This window comes from Erinaceus europaeus, chromosome 4, assembly GCF_950295315.1.
Source record: "Erinaceus europaeus chromosome 4, mEriEur2.1, whole genome shotgun sequence".
Lineage (NCBI taxonomy): Eukaryota > Metazoa > Chordata > Mammalia > Eulipotyphla > Erinaceidae > Erinaceus > Erinaceus europaeus.
The window spans coordinates 29311500-29327325 of NC_080165.1; the positions used below are offsets into that span (position 1 = coordinate 29311500).

General features: G+C 38.8%; 1 protein-coding gene across 2 annotated transcripts in view; it reads left to right on the forward strand.

Annotated features, from left to right (window-relative positions):
- MYLK4 (myosin light chain kinase family member 4) overlaps nucleotides 1-15826 on the forward strand; it is a 135583-nt gene that overhangs the window by 18270 nt on the left and 101487 nt on the right. The window contains exon 1 of one of the 2 annotated variants that reach the window (XM_060189157.1): nucleotides 15494-15662. The exons of the other annotated variant lie outside the window; for it this stretch is intronic. Coding sequence (XP_060045140.1) covers nucleotides 15646-15662 — 17 coding nt within the window. The 5' untranslated portion in view covers nucleotides 15494-15645. Of the gene's footprint in view, nucleotides 1-15493; nucleotides 15663-15826 lie in introns of those variants that run through there. 2 annotated transcript variants of the gene reach the window in all.

Sequence of the window (15826 nt, forward strand, 5' to 3'; positions counted from 1 at the left end):
TTTTTACAGCTGAGTAGTATTCCATTGTGTATATATACCACAGCTTGCTCAGCCACTCATCTGTTGTTGGACACCTGGGTTGCTTCCAGGTTTTGGCTATTACAAATTGTGCTGCCAAGAACATATGTGTACACAGATCTTTTTGGATGGATGTGTTGAGTTCCTTAGGATATATCCCCAGGAAAGGAATTGCAGGGTCATAGGGTAGGTCCATTTCTAGCTTTCTGAGAGTTCTCCAGACTGTTCTCCACAGAGGTTGGACCAATTAACATTCCCACCAGCAGTGCAGGAGGGTTCCTTTGACCCCACACTCTCTCCAGCATTTGCTGCTATTACCTTTTCTGATGTATGACATTCTCACAGGAGTGAAGTGATATCTCATTGTTGTCTTAATTTGCATTTCTCTGACAATCAGAGACTTGGAGCATTTTTTCATGTGTTTCTCGGCCTTTTGGATCTCTTCTGTGGTGAATATTCTGTCCAAGTCCTCCCCCCATTTTTGGATGGGGTTATTTGTTGTCTTGTTGTTGAGTCTGGCAAGCTCTTTATATATGCTGGTTATTAAACTCTTATCTGATGTATGGCATGTAAAGATCTTCTCCCATTCTGTGAGGGGTCTCTTGGTTTGGGTAGTGGTTTCTTTTGCTGTGAAGAAGCTTTTTAATTTGATGTAGTCCCATAGGTTTATACTTGCCTTAGTCTTCTTTGTAATTGGATTCGTTTCATTGAAAATGCCTTTAAAATTTATGCAGAAAAGAGTTCTGCCAATATTTTCCTCTAAGTATTTGATAGTTTGTGGGCTAACATCGAAGTCCTTGATCCACTTGGAATTTACTTTTGTATTTGGTGAAATACAGTGATTCAGTTTCATTCTTCTGCATGTTTCAACCCATAGTTTCCAACACCATTTGTTGAAGAGACTCTGCTTTCCCCATGTAATGGTCTGGTCCCCTTTGTCAAAGATTAGATGTCCATAGGTGTGGGGCCTCATTTCTGGGCTCTCAATTCTATTCCACCGGTCAGTGTGTATATTCATGTTCCAGTACCAAGCATTTTTGATGACAATGGCCCTATAATACAGTTTGAGATCTGGGAGTGTGATGCCTCTAGTTCTGTTCTTTTTTCTCAAGATTGTTTTGGCAATTCTAGGTCTTTTCTGGTTCCAGATAAACATTTACAGCATTTTTTCTATTCTCCTAAAAAATGTGCTTGGGATCTTGATGGGGATAACATTAAATTTGTGTATGGCTCTGGGTAATATATTCATTTTGATGATGTTAATTCTTCCAACCCATGAACATGGAATATCTTTCCACTTCTTTGTGTCTTTTTCAATTTCTTTAAGTAGTGACTCATAATTTTCAGTATACAAGTCTTTCACTTCTTTGGTTAGGTTTACTCCTAGATATTTTATTGTTTTTGTTGCTATAGTAAAAGGAATTGATTTCTGGATTTCAATTTCTTCTAACAGTATTTGCATAGAGGAATGCCACTGACTTTTGAATGTTAATTTTGTAGCCTGACACCTTACTGTATTGCCTGATGATTTCCAAAAGCTTCTTGCTGGATTTCTTAGTTTTTTCCATGTATACTATCATGTCATCTGCAAATAAGGAGAGTTTGACTTCTTCTCTTCCAATCTGTATTCCTTGAATTCCTTGCTCCTGCCTGATTGCTATGGCAAGAACTTCCAACACTATGTTGAATAGTAATGGTGATAGTGGGCATCCCTGTCTAGTACCTGATCTGAGTGGAAATGCTTCCAGTTTTTCACCATTGAGTATGATGTTGGCTGTAGGTTTGCTATATATAGACTCCACTATCTTCAGGAATTTTCCATCTATTCCCATTTTTTGCAGTGTTTTGATCATAAAGGGATGTTGTATTTTGTCAAAGGCTTTCTCTGCATCTATTGATATGACCATGTGGTTTTTGGTCTTGCTTTTGTTGATGTGGTGGATCACATTGATTGATTTACGTATATTAAACCAACCTTGCATGCCTGGGATAAACCCCACTTGGTCATGATGAACAATTTTTTTGATATACTGCTGTATCCGGTTGGCTAGAATTTTGTTCAATATTTTTGCATCTATGTTCATCAGACATATTGGTCTGTAGTTTTCTTTTTTGGTTGTGTCCCTGTCTGCTTTTGGTATCAGGGTGATGTTGGCTTCATAGAAGCTGGCAGGGAGTATTCCAGTGTCTTCAATCTTCTGGAAGACTTTTAAAAGTAGAGGTATTAGTTCTTCTTTGAAAGTTTTGTAGAATTCATTTGTAAAACCATCTGGTCCAGGACTTAATTTTGGGGAGACTTTTGATAACTGTTTCAATTTCATTAGCTGTGATGGGCCTGTTCATGTTATCCACTTCCTCTTTACTTAGTTTTGGAAGTTGGTAGGTATCTAGGAAATCGTCCATTTCTTCCAGGTTCTTTAGCTTGGTGGCATATAGTTGTTCATAGAAGCTTCTCATGATATGTTGAATTTCTGCGGTGTCTGTTGTGATATCTCCTCTTTCATTTACTATCCAATTTATTTGGGTCTTCTCCCTTTTTTGTTTTGTGAGTCTGGCTAAAGGTTTGTCGATTTTGTTTACTCTTTTGAAGAACCAACATTTACTTTCGTTGATCTTTTGTGTGGTTTTCCTATTCTCAATGTTATTTATTTCTGCCCTAACTTTAGTGATTTCTGTCCTTCTCGTTGCTTTAGGGTTCCTTTATTCTTCTTCTTCTAGGTCTTTAAGATGTGCACTCAGGCTGTTTATTTGTGCTTTTTTTTGTTTCCTAATGTGTGCTTGTATAGCTATGAACTTCCCTCTTAGGACTGCTTTAGCTGTGTCCCAAATATTTTGATAGCTTGTGTCTTCATTTTCATTGAACTGTCGAAACATTTTGATTTCTTCCTTGATTTCCTCTTTGACCCAGAAGTTGTTAAGAAGTATACTGTTGAGCTTCCACATTTTGGGACTGTTACTAATCTTTTGTTGATTGTTAAGTGTTAGTTTAATTCCACTGTGGTCTGAGAAGATGCTTGGGATGGTTTCAATGCTCTTGAATTGGCTGATGCTATCTTTGTGGCCTAACATATGGTCTATCCTTGAGAAAGACCCATGTGGCTTTGAGTAAAATGTGTATTCCAGTTTCTTGGGATGAATGACTCTGAAAATGTCCAATAGTTCTAGTTTATCTCTTCATTTAGCTCCCTTATGTCTTTATTGATTTTCTTCCTGGATGATCTGTCAAGTTGAGAGAGTGGGGTGCTGAAGTCCCCTACTATGATTGTGTTACTGTTAATATATTGCTGTAGCTCTTTCAGTAGAAGCTTGATGTATTTAGATGGCTTCTCATTGGGTGCATAGATGTTAATAATTGTTAAGTCCTCTTGATTGACTGATCCTCTGAGCATTAAGTAGTGTCCATTCCTATCTTTTTTAATCTTATCTATTTTAAAGTCTATCATCTCAGATATGAGAATAGATGCTCCTGCCCTTTTGTGGGGGCTATTGGCTTGTATGATAGTTTTCCATCCTTTCACTTTAAGTCTGTGTTTGTCTTGTTGAGTTAGGTGGGTTTCCTGTAGACAGCATATTGTTGGGTTGTGTTTTCTGATCCATCATCCTACTCTGTGTCTTTTAATAGGTGAATTCAGGCCATTGACATTTATTGATATCAAAGATTGAAGATATTTTAACACCATTCTTGTAGAGTTTTAGAGTGTTTTGATATATGTCCTATTTGTGGTGGTCTGGTTGTTCATAGGAGACCTTTCAGAACTTCTTTCAGGGCAGGCTTGGTGATTGTTGATTCCTTCAACTGTTGCTTGTCTGAGAAGGTTTTGATGCCTCCATCTAGTCTGTATGACAGTCTAGCAGGATATAGTATTCTTGGCTGAAAGCCTTTCTCATTGAGCACTCGATAGATATTTTGCCATTCTCTTCTGGCCTGTAGTGTTTGTATGGAGAAGCCTGCTGCTAATCTTATGGGTTTTCCTTTGTAGGTGACTCTTTGTTTTTCTCTTGCAGCCTTGAGGATCCTTTCTTTATCCTTATTCCTTTCCATTCTAAGTATGATATGTCTTGGTGTCTTTAGGTCTGGGTTAATTCTGTTTGGGACCCTCTGGGCTTCTTGAATTTTTATATCTTTGATGTTGTCTAGACTAGAGAATTTTTCAGCTACTATGGCCTGGAAAATGCTTTCTTCCTCTCCTTCTCTTTCTTCCTCTGGTATGCCAATAATGCGTCTATTGTTTCTTTTGAAGTCATCCCATAGGACTCTGTTGTTGTTTTCAGCATCTCTTAATCTCTTTTTGAGATCTCTTACTTCTTTTTTAGTTGTTTCTAATTCATTCTCAATCTTGCTAATTCTGTCTTCAGCCTCATTGATTCTATTCTCTCTGCCCTCTACTGTTTTCTGGAGTTCATCTATTTTGTTGCCCTGCTCTGATACTGTTTTAGCTTGTTCAGCTAGTTGCCTTCTTAGCTCAGTGATTTCAGCTTTCAGCTCTCTAATAACCATGAGATAATTAGAATTTTCTTCCATATTCTCATTTGTTGTTCCTGCATTTCTGATTACATTTTTTTCAAATTCTTTACTCACTCCTGTTATTATTTCCTTAGCTAATGTTTGGATGTTGAACTCGTTATTTTGTGCTTCACCCTCTGGAGGACTTTTAGCTGGGCTCTTGTCCTGGTTCGATTCTCCAATATTTTTTCTTGTTGTTTTAACCATTTTATATATTATGTTATGAGTTCCCTTTATCAGTACTTTTCAAATTATTGATCACTATTGCCTGGATTGACTTGTGTCCAAGTAAGTTAATTAAAGGTTTCACGGTGGAAGTTAACAGTTATTTCAATCCCTGAGTTGGAGCTCAGTTGTTTAAAAGCCTCTTTCTTTTTTTTTTTTTTTTTCCTTCCCTGTAGGCTATGGGAGCCTGAGGGCTTTTAAACTATCAATAGGCTTCTTAGCTTAACCACTGACTCTTGACCAAGAGATAAAGCAGGGTGTGGCAGAGAGACTTTCACAGCCCCTCAGCTATGCCACTGAGGTATAGGTCTTCTGGGTTTCCTGTTTAGATCTCTGTCCCCTGGTGTCCCTCCCTGTCGCTGCTCCATATTCTGAGGGTAGTAGCAATGGAGACTCAGAGTTGCACTTGGTGAGTCTCTGGGGAGTCCTCTCCTCCCTTCAGCTGTCCCCTTGTTGGTGGAGCAGACTGGAGGTGGTGTGTCAACTGATAAACTGCTGAACTGTTGGCAGTCACTTAATCTCTCCTTAGGCCCCTCTCTCCTCTCTGTCACCAGCCACACGTGTTTGTACTCACCGGTGATTTACTGGGTTCCTGTGGTCATTCTAGTCCTGTCTTGTTTCTGTCCCGGGTGGTCTCCTTTGGTATTCCTAGTTGATCCAGGAGAGGAGAGAAAGCGATCTGCTGCTCGTAGCTCCACCTCCCAAAAAACTCGGATTTCCTCTTGATTAGTAGTTACTTACAATTTTATCATGCCCTTGGTATGTCTAAGAAAATTCACCAATGTTTTATTTTATTTAGCACTTGTAGTTGGCTTTAGCAGGAATACAGATCTAAGTTTCAGCTGCCACTATTGGAATCATCATCATTATCATCATCACCGTGCCATCATTGTCAGGGCTTCTCACAACTTTGGATTTTTCAGATAGGAGGAGAGAGGCAGGAATGAGGAAAAGTGTCACAACACTGAAGCTTTCCCTGAGGTGCCCGTGTGGCCTTCTGGGAGATTCAAACCTACACATTATTATTTTTATGTAATATTCTTTTTTAAGAAAACTCTTTATTTATTATAGAGTCAGAGAGGAGCTGAAAGGGGTGGGAGAGATTTGGAGGAGAGATAGAAAGAGAGAGAGACCTGCAAGACCTGCAGCACTGCTTCAACATTTGTGAAGCTTCCCCTCTGCCCTCTGCAGGTGGGGGGCAGGTGGGGAGCAGGTGGGGAGCAGGTGGGGAGCAGAGGCTTGAACCTGGGTCCTTGTGCCTGGAACCATGTATGCTCAACCAAGTGTGCCATCACCTGGCCCCCTGACAGATCTTTGATCTATTAAGCTGACATCTCAAATGTTAACACCCCATAGTAATTATAAACCACAAGTAGATCATCCCTTATGAATATTGGTGTAAGATGTGGGATAGTCTTTTGCCACTCAGCAAGAGCCAGGAGACAAATATTCTAAAAGTGCCTTTCTCAGCAGAAGTGTGGCTGCCTGTGGATTTTCAACTTGCCTTTACAATCCACCTGCGTAGAGGCTGGCTCTTGAAGTCATGAACTCATTTTTTTTTCTTTTTAATTCCTCTTTTAATGTATATTTTTAAATTTTATTTATTTATTTTAAAAAGGAGACATTAACAAAACCATAGGATAGGAGGGGTACAACTCCACACAATTCCCACCACCAGATCTCTGTATCCCATCCCCTACCCTGATAGCATTCCCATTCTTTACCCCTCTGGGAGTATGGACCCAAGGTCATTGTGGGTTGCAGAAGGTTGAAAGTCTGGCTTCTGTAATTGCTTCCCCACTGAACATGGGTGTTGACTGGCCGATCTATACTCCTGTAGGACTATGTGAAAGCTTGGTAGAGCTTAGGGAGCTCTCCCATCCTTGGATGGAGGTCTGGAAAATATACCCCACTTATTAGTCTCTCCCTTATAGGGGATGAGCCAAGAGGGAAAGCCTCCCTGACTCAGTTTCCCCTTGTTAGCCTCTCAAGCCCACAGAAAGCCTACAAGCCTCTCACACTTAGTTCCCCTTGCTAGCAGGCCAAATGGCTGCCTGCTTGAGGGTTCACTCAAAGTTCACTATAGTTATTCAGAGTTCACACATTCACTATAAGTTCACCTTTTGATCATATAGGAGAACACACTCTATCATACACCCTTGCCAGTACCTTGCAATGAGAACCCCAGATCTATTTCCTTGATTTTGATATCTATGATTTACATCAAGCCTTGTCTCTTTCTGTTACATCTAATTCTACTGGTATAGCCAATATGTTTTTCTTAATATCTTTGGATAATTAAGATGCCCGCATGGAAAACAATTACCTTGACCTTTTGGTATCACATCAATTCTTGTCATTCCTACCCCTCACCACCATAGGGGTAAGTTGACCTTTAAGAAACCTGTAATTTCTGATATATGTGAAAAATGTGCTTTGTTCTGTTTGCTATAAAGCCTTGTGTTTTGGGAGTTGGGCTGTAGCGCAGCGGGTTAAGCGCAGGTGGCGCAAAGCACAAGGACCGGCATAAGGATCCCGGTTCGAACCCCGGCTCCCCACCTGCAGGGGAGTCGCTTCACAGGCAGTGAAGCAGGTCTGCAGGTGTCTATCTTTCTCTCCTCCTCTCTGTCTTCCCCTCCTCTCTCCATTTCTCTCTGTCCTATCCAACAACGATGACAACAACAATAATAACTACAACAATAAAACAACAAGGGCAACAAAAGGGAATAAATAAATAAAATTTTAAAAAAAGCCTTGTGTTTTACTCTGAATAAACTAGAGGTTCATATTAGGGTCTCTCAGCATTCTTACTGCATTGCAGAGTCCCTAGAACTTGCGATGAAGAAGCCAGTGGCTTACCTTCTGGTTGGAGGCACTCCACATGAGTGCCAGCATACTCCCAGTCTGCCTCTCTCTTTCCCTAGTAGGGTGGGGCTCTGGGGAAGCAGAGCTCCAGGACACATTGGTGGGGTCGTCTGTCCAGGGAAGTCTGGTCGGCATCATGCTGGCATTCAGAACCTGGTGGCTGAAAAGAGAGTTAACATACAAAGCCAAATTGTTGAGCAATTATGGACCTAAAGCCTGGAATAGTGCAGATTAAGTGTTGGGGGGGCACTCACTGCAGACTATTGTGTACTTTTGCTTTCAGGTATATATTTTGCCCTAGTTTATGGATACGTGTGAACATATGCTCTATCTCATGGGACCTGGTCTATATCTAGGTTTTGGGACTTTGTTAGGAAGTGAAACACCTGCAATGGAATTAGAGAATACTATGAAAGGAAAGGTCTCACCCGAGTAATGAGGCTGAAGGGTTGTCATTCCATACGTGAAGTCTCCAGATACAGTCTGAAATGAAGCATGCTGAGGTGGCACTCATTGTGTTGATTAGGTTGGGATCGGCGGATGCAATATTATTTGGTATGAATTGAGAGAAGCATGTGGGAAAGTGCACCCCACCCTAAAGTTCTAGGACTGGGGGAAATATAGGCTCTATAGTGGAAATGTGAGGTTCCTGTGTCTAGGGTTCAAGAAGAGAATGGATAGTTATTGCTGTATTATTAAATTATTGTTTGGTAAATAATAATTATTATTTGGTAATTGGGTTAACTTTGAAAAGTCCCTTTGTTAGGATTTTCTATATAATACTCAACATGTTGTATATGGCTGTGCCACAGGTTGCTTCTGTTCTCTCTGGTCTAGGCTTTTGAGAGAGTCAACATATCAGAGACTCACCCTATGTATTAAAAAAAGATTCAGTCTGTGCTTTAAGAAGTTTGAGACACACAATCAATTTTTCCTCTTTCATATTAATTAATTAGTGATTTATATGACTACAAATTAATAGGAATGTACATAAACACCATTCTCACCGCCAAATGACTGTGTCCCATCCCATCCCCCCCCACCCCCCACCGCCCCAGGGAAGCTGGATGTCCACCCTTACCCTCACCCCAGGGTTTTTACTTTGGTGCCCTACTCCAGATTTAGTCAAATCCTGCTTTTAGTTTCCCTTTCTGTTCTTCTTTCTCAACTTCTGTTGATGAGTGGGGTCATTCCATACTTATCTTTATCTTAAGTCATGAACTCATTTAAGTCTTGAGTGAGAAGAGTCCTTAAGTCTTGAGTGAGAAGAGTCCCCAAGGACTTGGTAGAGGTGCAGGAAAAGAAAGAGAGAGAGAGAGAGAGAGAGAGAGAGAGAGAGAGAGACTCTGCAGAGTAAGAAAAATTCTAGATGAGTCAAAGAAGTCAGAATGGAAATCAAATATTTTGAGCGAAATAATACAGATTGGTACATATTTTCAGCTTGAGAGATGTGACTAAGGCAATATTTAGAGACATGTATCCTTAAATCCAAAAAATATTTTTAAGGGAAAATTGTGAGGTGATCTCATTCAATAACCATAGATGTGAAAATCCTGAAAATAAAACATTAACAATCAGAAATACAGGAAAATGTTAGTGCCCAATAGTCAAATTGAGTTATTCCCCAAAACTCAAGACATTATTATGCTATTGTTCTTTTGAATTACTAAACAAATTTAAACATATAAAATAAAACTAATAACCTTTTATGAATATTGATTATAACACAATTGATTTTTCTACCTACTGATGTGATTTTTGCCTTTTTTGTTGTTGTTGTTAACATTCTTATTTATTTATTTATTTATTCATTCCCTTTTGTTGCCCTTGTTGTTTTTATTGTTGTAATTGACATCATCATCATTGGATAGGACAGAGAGAAATGGAGAGAGGAGGGGAAGACAGAGAGGGGGAGAGAAAGATAGACACTTGCAGACCTGCTTCACCTCCTGTGAAGCGACTCCCTGCAGGTGGGGAGCCGAGGGCTTGAACCAGGATCTTTACACCCGTCCTTGCGCTTCGCGCCACATGCGCTTAACCCAATGCGCTACCTCCTGACTCCCCTTGCCTTTTCTTTTTTAAATAACTTATTTAGAGGGCAGGGTGGAATGCTTCATGAGTGGTGAAGCAGGTTTGCAGGTGTCTCTCTCTCTCCCTCTATTTCTTCTTCCCCTCTCAATTTCTCTCTGTCAATTAAAATAGAAAGAAAAATTATTTATTTGTTCTTTTTTTAAAATAGAGAAATCAACCAAAGTACCACTCAGCCATTTATGATGTTTATGGTGTCCTTCTTGTTTGTATATGATTCCTGGATCTAATCTAGGGTCTCATGTATACAAGGCGTGTGCTCTACCACTAACCTCCCTTGTCTCAGAACTTTTACCTTTCAGAGAAAACAGCACTTCTCAGAGAGTGTATGAAGTTTTCAATCCATCTTCCATCAGTCCTCAATATCCGCCTTATTGCAGTCATTTTCCCCATGGAAAATTTCTCTTCTGAACCTTACCCTCTTGAAAAAGCAAACCAATATTTGATATTAGGTCAGAAAAGCATGACTTGGACTTTGGCATGGCTGTAATTTCATGCCTTGTGACTATGATAAGCCTCTCTCCTAGATCTTGAAATTCATTTCCAGTCTAGAGGGTAAAAAAGAATCCCTGAGAATGTAAACATAAATATATCCTTCTTTCAGTTCTTAAAGTTAGGAAATGACATTTTGTGCTGCAGGAGTGAGATTTTTAAAAATTGGCTATGAACTATCTTGGACTTTGTCAGTTGTTTGGAACAGTTACACAGTAGCATGAATTTCATCTTATGGCAAGCATTTTGTTTTGTTTTTTCATTTTTAGGCTAAAAGATTAAGGAAGAAGAATTTGTATATGGGATTGGGAGACAGAAGGAATCCTTAGTATTGGGGCTGGGATTAGAAATGGATAAGTATGAATTCATGATTTAGCATATATATATTTCTTTTTTTTAAATTAATAGGAGTGTACATAAACACCGTTCCCACCACCAAAAGACTGTGTCCCATCCCATCCTTAGAAATAAGCTCTGTCCATTGAATGTATTAGAAGAAATGGCATTCCACATCCTAGTCTTGATTTTGAAATATTCTTTTCCTGAAGGGGTCCTTCAAGGAATGGCAGATTCTAGAAACTGGGCAAGAAAAATACAGGGTGAGACTTCAGCTCCTTGTTATGCCAGAAAGAACTTTGCAATCATTGTCATGGTAGTTTTTTTTTTTAAAGATTTTATTTATTAATGAGAAAGATAGGAGGAGAGGGAGAAAGAACCAGACATCACTTTGGTACATGTGTTGTCAGAGATTGAACTCAGGACCTCATGCTTGAGAGTCTAATGCTTTAGCCACTGTACCACCTCCCAGACCACATCATGGTAGTGTTTGAACATTTTGATCATCCCAATAAGACTTTATTTATTAATCCATGGCCCAGATCACAGCTTTACATGCCAACTAATTCTACTTTTTGAGTCTAAAGATTTGCCTTTTCTGGACATTCCCTATAAATGCGACCATATGTCATTTTTTTCAGACTTTTATTCACTTAGCATAAAGTTTCTGTTTATCAAGTTATAGTCAGGAATCAACATTTATTATATGAAGAAATTTGTTGAATAGTACTCTATATATGACAGTATATATTATATATATATTTATCAAACTAATTGGTAGACATTTGGGTTGTTTTAGATTGAAGAGGCTATGAGTAATGCTGTTAGGAATACTCAGTGAATAAGGCTTTGTGTGTTCATCTTTTTATTTTTTGTGGGAAGACACCTAGCAGAAAAATTGCTAGGTCATATGGGACAGAACTTTTTAAAGAAACTGCCAGTTTTCCAGAAACATCTGCCCCATTTTATATTCTCATAATCATGTGACCAGATGTCAAATTGCTCCACATCCCTGCCAACATTTGCTTTCCACTGTTTTCTTTATTATAATTTTTTTTAGTATTTTTTCTAGTGAAATGCTATTTTATTGTGACTTTAGCCCGTATCTACTTGATGACTGTTTTGAACATTTTGAACATCTTATTACCTACTCATTGCTATATCTTCTTTGATAAGATAGCTATTCAAAGGGCTGGGCAGTGGTGAACTTGGTTGAGCACACACATTAGCACCACTGGAGTTCCTAACAATGGGCTTTTAAGAGTTTGTTGTATATTCAGGATAAAAGGTCTTTATCATGTATGTGATTCTACAGTATTTCTTCCAAGTCTTTACATGAACCTACCTTATCTTAACTCCATATGGTATCTTTTTAGTAGAAAATATCTTGAATTTTGATGAAGTGCAATTTGTCAATTTTTGCTTTTATGGGTCACACTCATGGTACTTTTTGAAATGAAGAAATGTCAGTAGTAGCATTAATAATAACAATACCGTCCACTCACATTTTGATATATGTAAAAGTTGCTCCACTTCGGTGTGTAAATGTTCAAGAGGTCATGCTGCTTTGGAAACATTCAAAATGCTTCATACAAATAGAAATTGCCAGGACTTTCTGGCTTGGTTTGAATGCCAAACAGTACATATTGTTCTTAATGCATCTATGCAAAGCTGTTTCCTTTTTTTGCCACTGGTGTTATAACTGTTATAACTGGAACTTTGTGCCTACATGACTGTATTATTTCCAGCTGACTTTTTTTTTTTAGAGAGAGAGAGAGGAAGAGGGAGAGGGAAAGGGAGAGAGAAAGAGAGAGAATGAGACACTTGTAGCACTACTCCATCTCTCCTGTGGTCAGAAAAAAAAGAAATTAATTTTTGTCTATTTTCTTTCTTTCACACATTCACACCCAACCTATTATGAATGGAAATTTTGATTTATAAAAGGTAGGTAGATTTTCTTTTTCTTTTTTTTTTTTTTTTTTAACCAGAGCACTGTTCAGCTCTGGTTTATAGTGGTGTGGGGGATTGAACCTGGGACTTTGGAGCCTCAGGCATGAGAGTCTGTTTGCATAACCATTGTGCTATCTACCCCTCAGATTTTCATTAATAATATTATATTTTCTCTGGTTCACAAATTGTAACAAGTATTTCATATCTAGGAAGATGTTGAAATAGGGGAAACTGAGTATGGGAGATAAAGAAAGTCTATACATTACATTTTTTTTTTTTTTTACCTTTTTTGTTAGTCTAAACTTACCCTTCTAAAATTAAAAAATAATTATTAAGAAAAGAATGGGAAGAGCAGTCTGTTGACTTTGGCTCATCAGAGCTTGCTACAGATTTGTTGGCATGGAGGGAACAGATAGTCTGGATGGTCAAACCATCCGATATTAATATGCTCTCTTTCTTTTTTTAAATAAAATATTTTGCTTATTTATTATGTATTGGATAGAAATAGATAAGTTGAGAGGGAAAGGGAGGAAGAAGAATGGAAGAGAAAGAGAGAGAAAGAGAAAAAAAAACGATTTCACAGCTAATGAAGCTTTCCTCCTAGAGTTGGGGACCAGGGGTTTGAACCTGGGTCCTTGCTCATATTACCATGTGCATTCAACTAGGTGTGTCACCACCCTGTCCATCCCTATAAGCTCTATTTTTTTTGTGGGGGGGGTGATTTGTCATCCTGTCATAGTTCTCACACATAGTTATAAGAAAAATGGGTACATTTAAATCAGTTCTAGTTATCCATTTCAATTTTGTTAATTTTTTTTTTTTTTTTTTTTTTTTACCAAAGCACAGCTTAGCTCTGGCTTATGGTGGTGTAGAGGATTGAACCTGGAACTCTAGAGCCTCAGGCATGGGAGTCTCTTTGCATAACCATTATGCTACCTACCCCCTCATAATTGGTCATTAACAAATATTCATTATTAGATGTCTTTGACACTTGGATTGTAGTATTATATACTCTTTGCTTAGCTACTCTTCCTGACCAGTAAAGTTCTCTAATCCTAGTTACTCAAGTTCTACTTTAAAAAGAAGAGTCTGACGTTAGTGCAGTGGGTTAAGCGCGGACTGGCATCAGGATCCAGGTTCCAGCCCCCAGCTCCCCACCTGCAGGGGAGTCACTTCACAGGCGGTAAAGCAAGTCTGCAGGTGTCTATCTTTCTCACTCTCTGTCTTCCCCTCCTCTCTCCATTTCTCTCTGTCCTAACAATGATATCAACAACAACAATAATAATAACTACAACAAAACAACGGCAACAAAAGGGAAAATAAATAAATAAAATATATATATTTTTAAAGTTGTTATAATTGTTTCTGTGCTACTAAGAATGGAAGCATGTATTTTTTATCTTATATGGAATGCATTGATCTGAATTAAAAAAGAGAACTTGAAGTTTTTGAAAAACAAAACATTAAAGGTTGATATTAGTAAAATCAGTAGTCAGTGAAGACTCTATATGTGAAAATTTTTTAGGACTTAAAAGATTTGTAGAATAGTCTATACTCATAGTTCTAGGTTTATGTTACTTAATTTAGGAATGTATCACTGTTAAATTAGAGAGGAAAAAGGCTGTTTGCATGTGAATTCTATTCTTTCTCCTCCTCTTTCTCCTCCTCCTCCTCCTCCTTCTTCTCTCTCTCCTCTTCCTCTCCTTCTCTTTCTCCTCCTCCCCTCCCCCTCCCCCTCCTCCTCCTCCTCCTTCTTTTCCAGGTTGCTGCTAAGGTCTGTTAATGGTGGTGCTAGGGATTGAATCTGAGACTTCAGCATCCCAGGCATGAAAGTGTTTTTGCATATACTTTATGCTATCCTCCCAGCTCTCTGATATGGATTCTCTTGTGATGGAAGGCTTAGGAGAGTACATGAAAAGCCAGCCTTTTATTTATTATGATTTTTTTAATAATTCCAATTCTTTGATGACTGCCTTTGGCTAACCACATGTTATAAATATTACAAAAAATAGAGGAAATTAAACAGTTCTTTTTAAAAAATATTTATTTATTCCCTTTAGTTTCCCTTGTTGTTTTATTGTTGTAGTTATTGATGTCATTGTTGTTGGATAGGACAGAGAGAGGAGGGGAAGGCAGAGAGGGGGAGAGAAAGACACCTACAGACATGCTTCACCGCCTGTGCAGGGACTCCCCTGCAGGTGGGGAAGCCAGGGGCTCGAACTGGGTTCTTTACACCGGTCCTTGAGCTTAGAATCACGTGCGCTTAACCCACTAAGCTACCACCCGACTCTTAAACATTTTTTTTTTAATATTTATTTATTCCCTTTGTTGCCCTTCTTGTTTTATTGTTGTAGTTATTATTGTTGTTGTCATTGTTGGATACGACAGAGAGAAATGGAGATAGGAGGGGAAGACAGAGAGGAGGAGAGAAAGAGAGACACCTGCAGACCTGCTTCACTGCCTGTGAAGCGACTCCCCTGCAGGTGGGAAGCCGGGGCTCCAACCGGGATCCTTATGCCGGTCCTTGTGCTTTGCGCCACCTGTGCTTAGCCCGCTGTGCTACAGCCCGGCTCCCGACTCTTAAACATTTCTGAGTCTTCAGAAGACCTAACATATTCTTGTTTGATATGTTCAACATGGAAGATGGGCAAACTGTTGTCGTTGTGGGGTTCCCTCAGCCTTAATACTTCTGTTGGGGAAGAGCATGTAAATCATCCTAAGTCAGAAAAAGGAAGAAAGGTAGAGGATATGACACAAATACAGTTTTGTAATTCTGAGAGTATTGCCACACTGAAGAGAGGGAAAGATGAAGGTGATATTTCATCCACTGTTCAGTTAGTCCTCTCCTTACCTGACCTCTGAAATGGAGCCTAGTGACACTAGTGAAAAGCCTAGTGTCTAAAATTAATATTCTTCCCCATCTGACTAAGAAGGCAACAGCTGAGCAACATGAGATCAAGGACATATTAGTTTAAACAGGGGCTCAAAGTGCTATTTGAGAGAGAGAGAGGACACTTCCTTTCAGAGTGAACACTTGTCTTTTCAGAAGTCTTTGGATGAGTGTAAAAGATTTTCATCAGAGAACTGAGGGTTTGTTCTGAATTCTGCAAAACTGCCCTTTATCTGGCAAAACTTAGACTCTACACTGGAGTGATCCAAACTCTAAGATGTCCTCCTATAATTGGTAATTACCTTTTTTAATTGTTGTATCTGTCAAATATTCTTCTCTTTATTTCTACATTGATTTAAATTAATTGTACCAAACTATAGGTAGCCCTTAATATTTAACAAACAACATATTTTGAACTTAAACTTCTGTTTTGGCATGTGGCTTCCTGATTGTACATG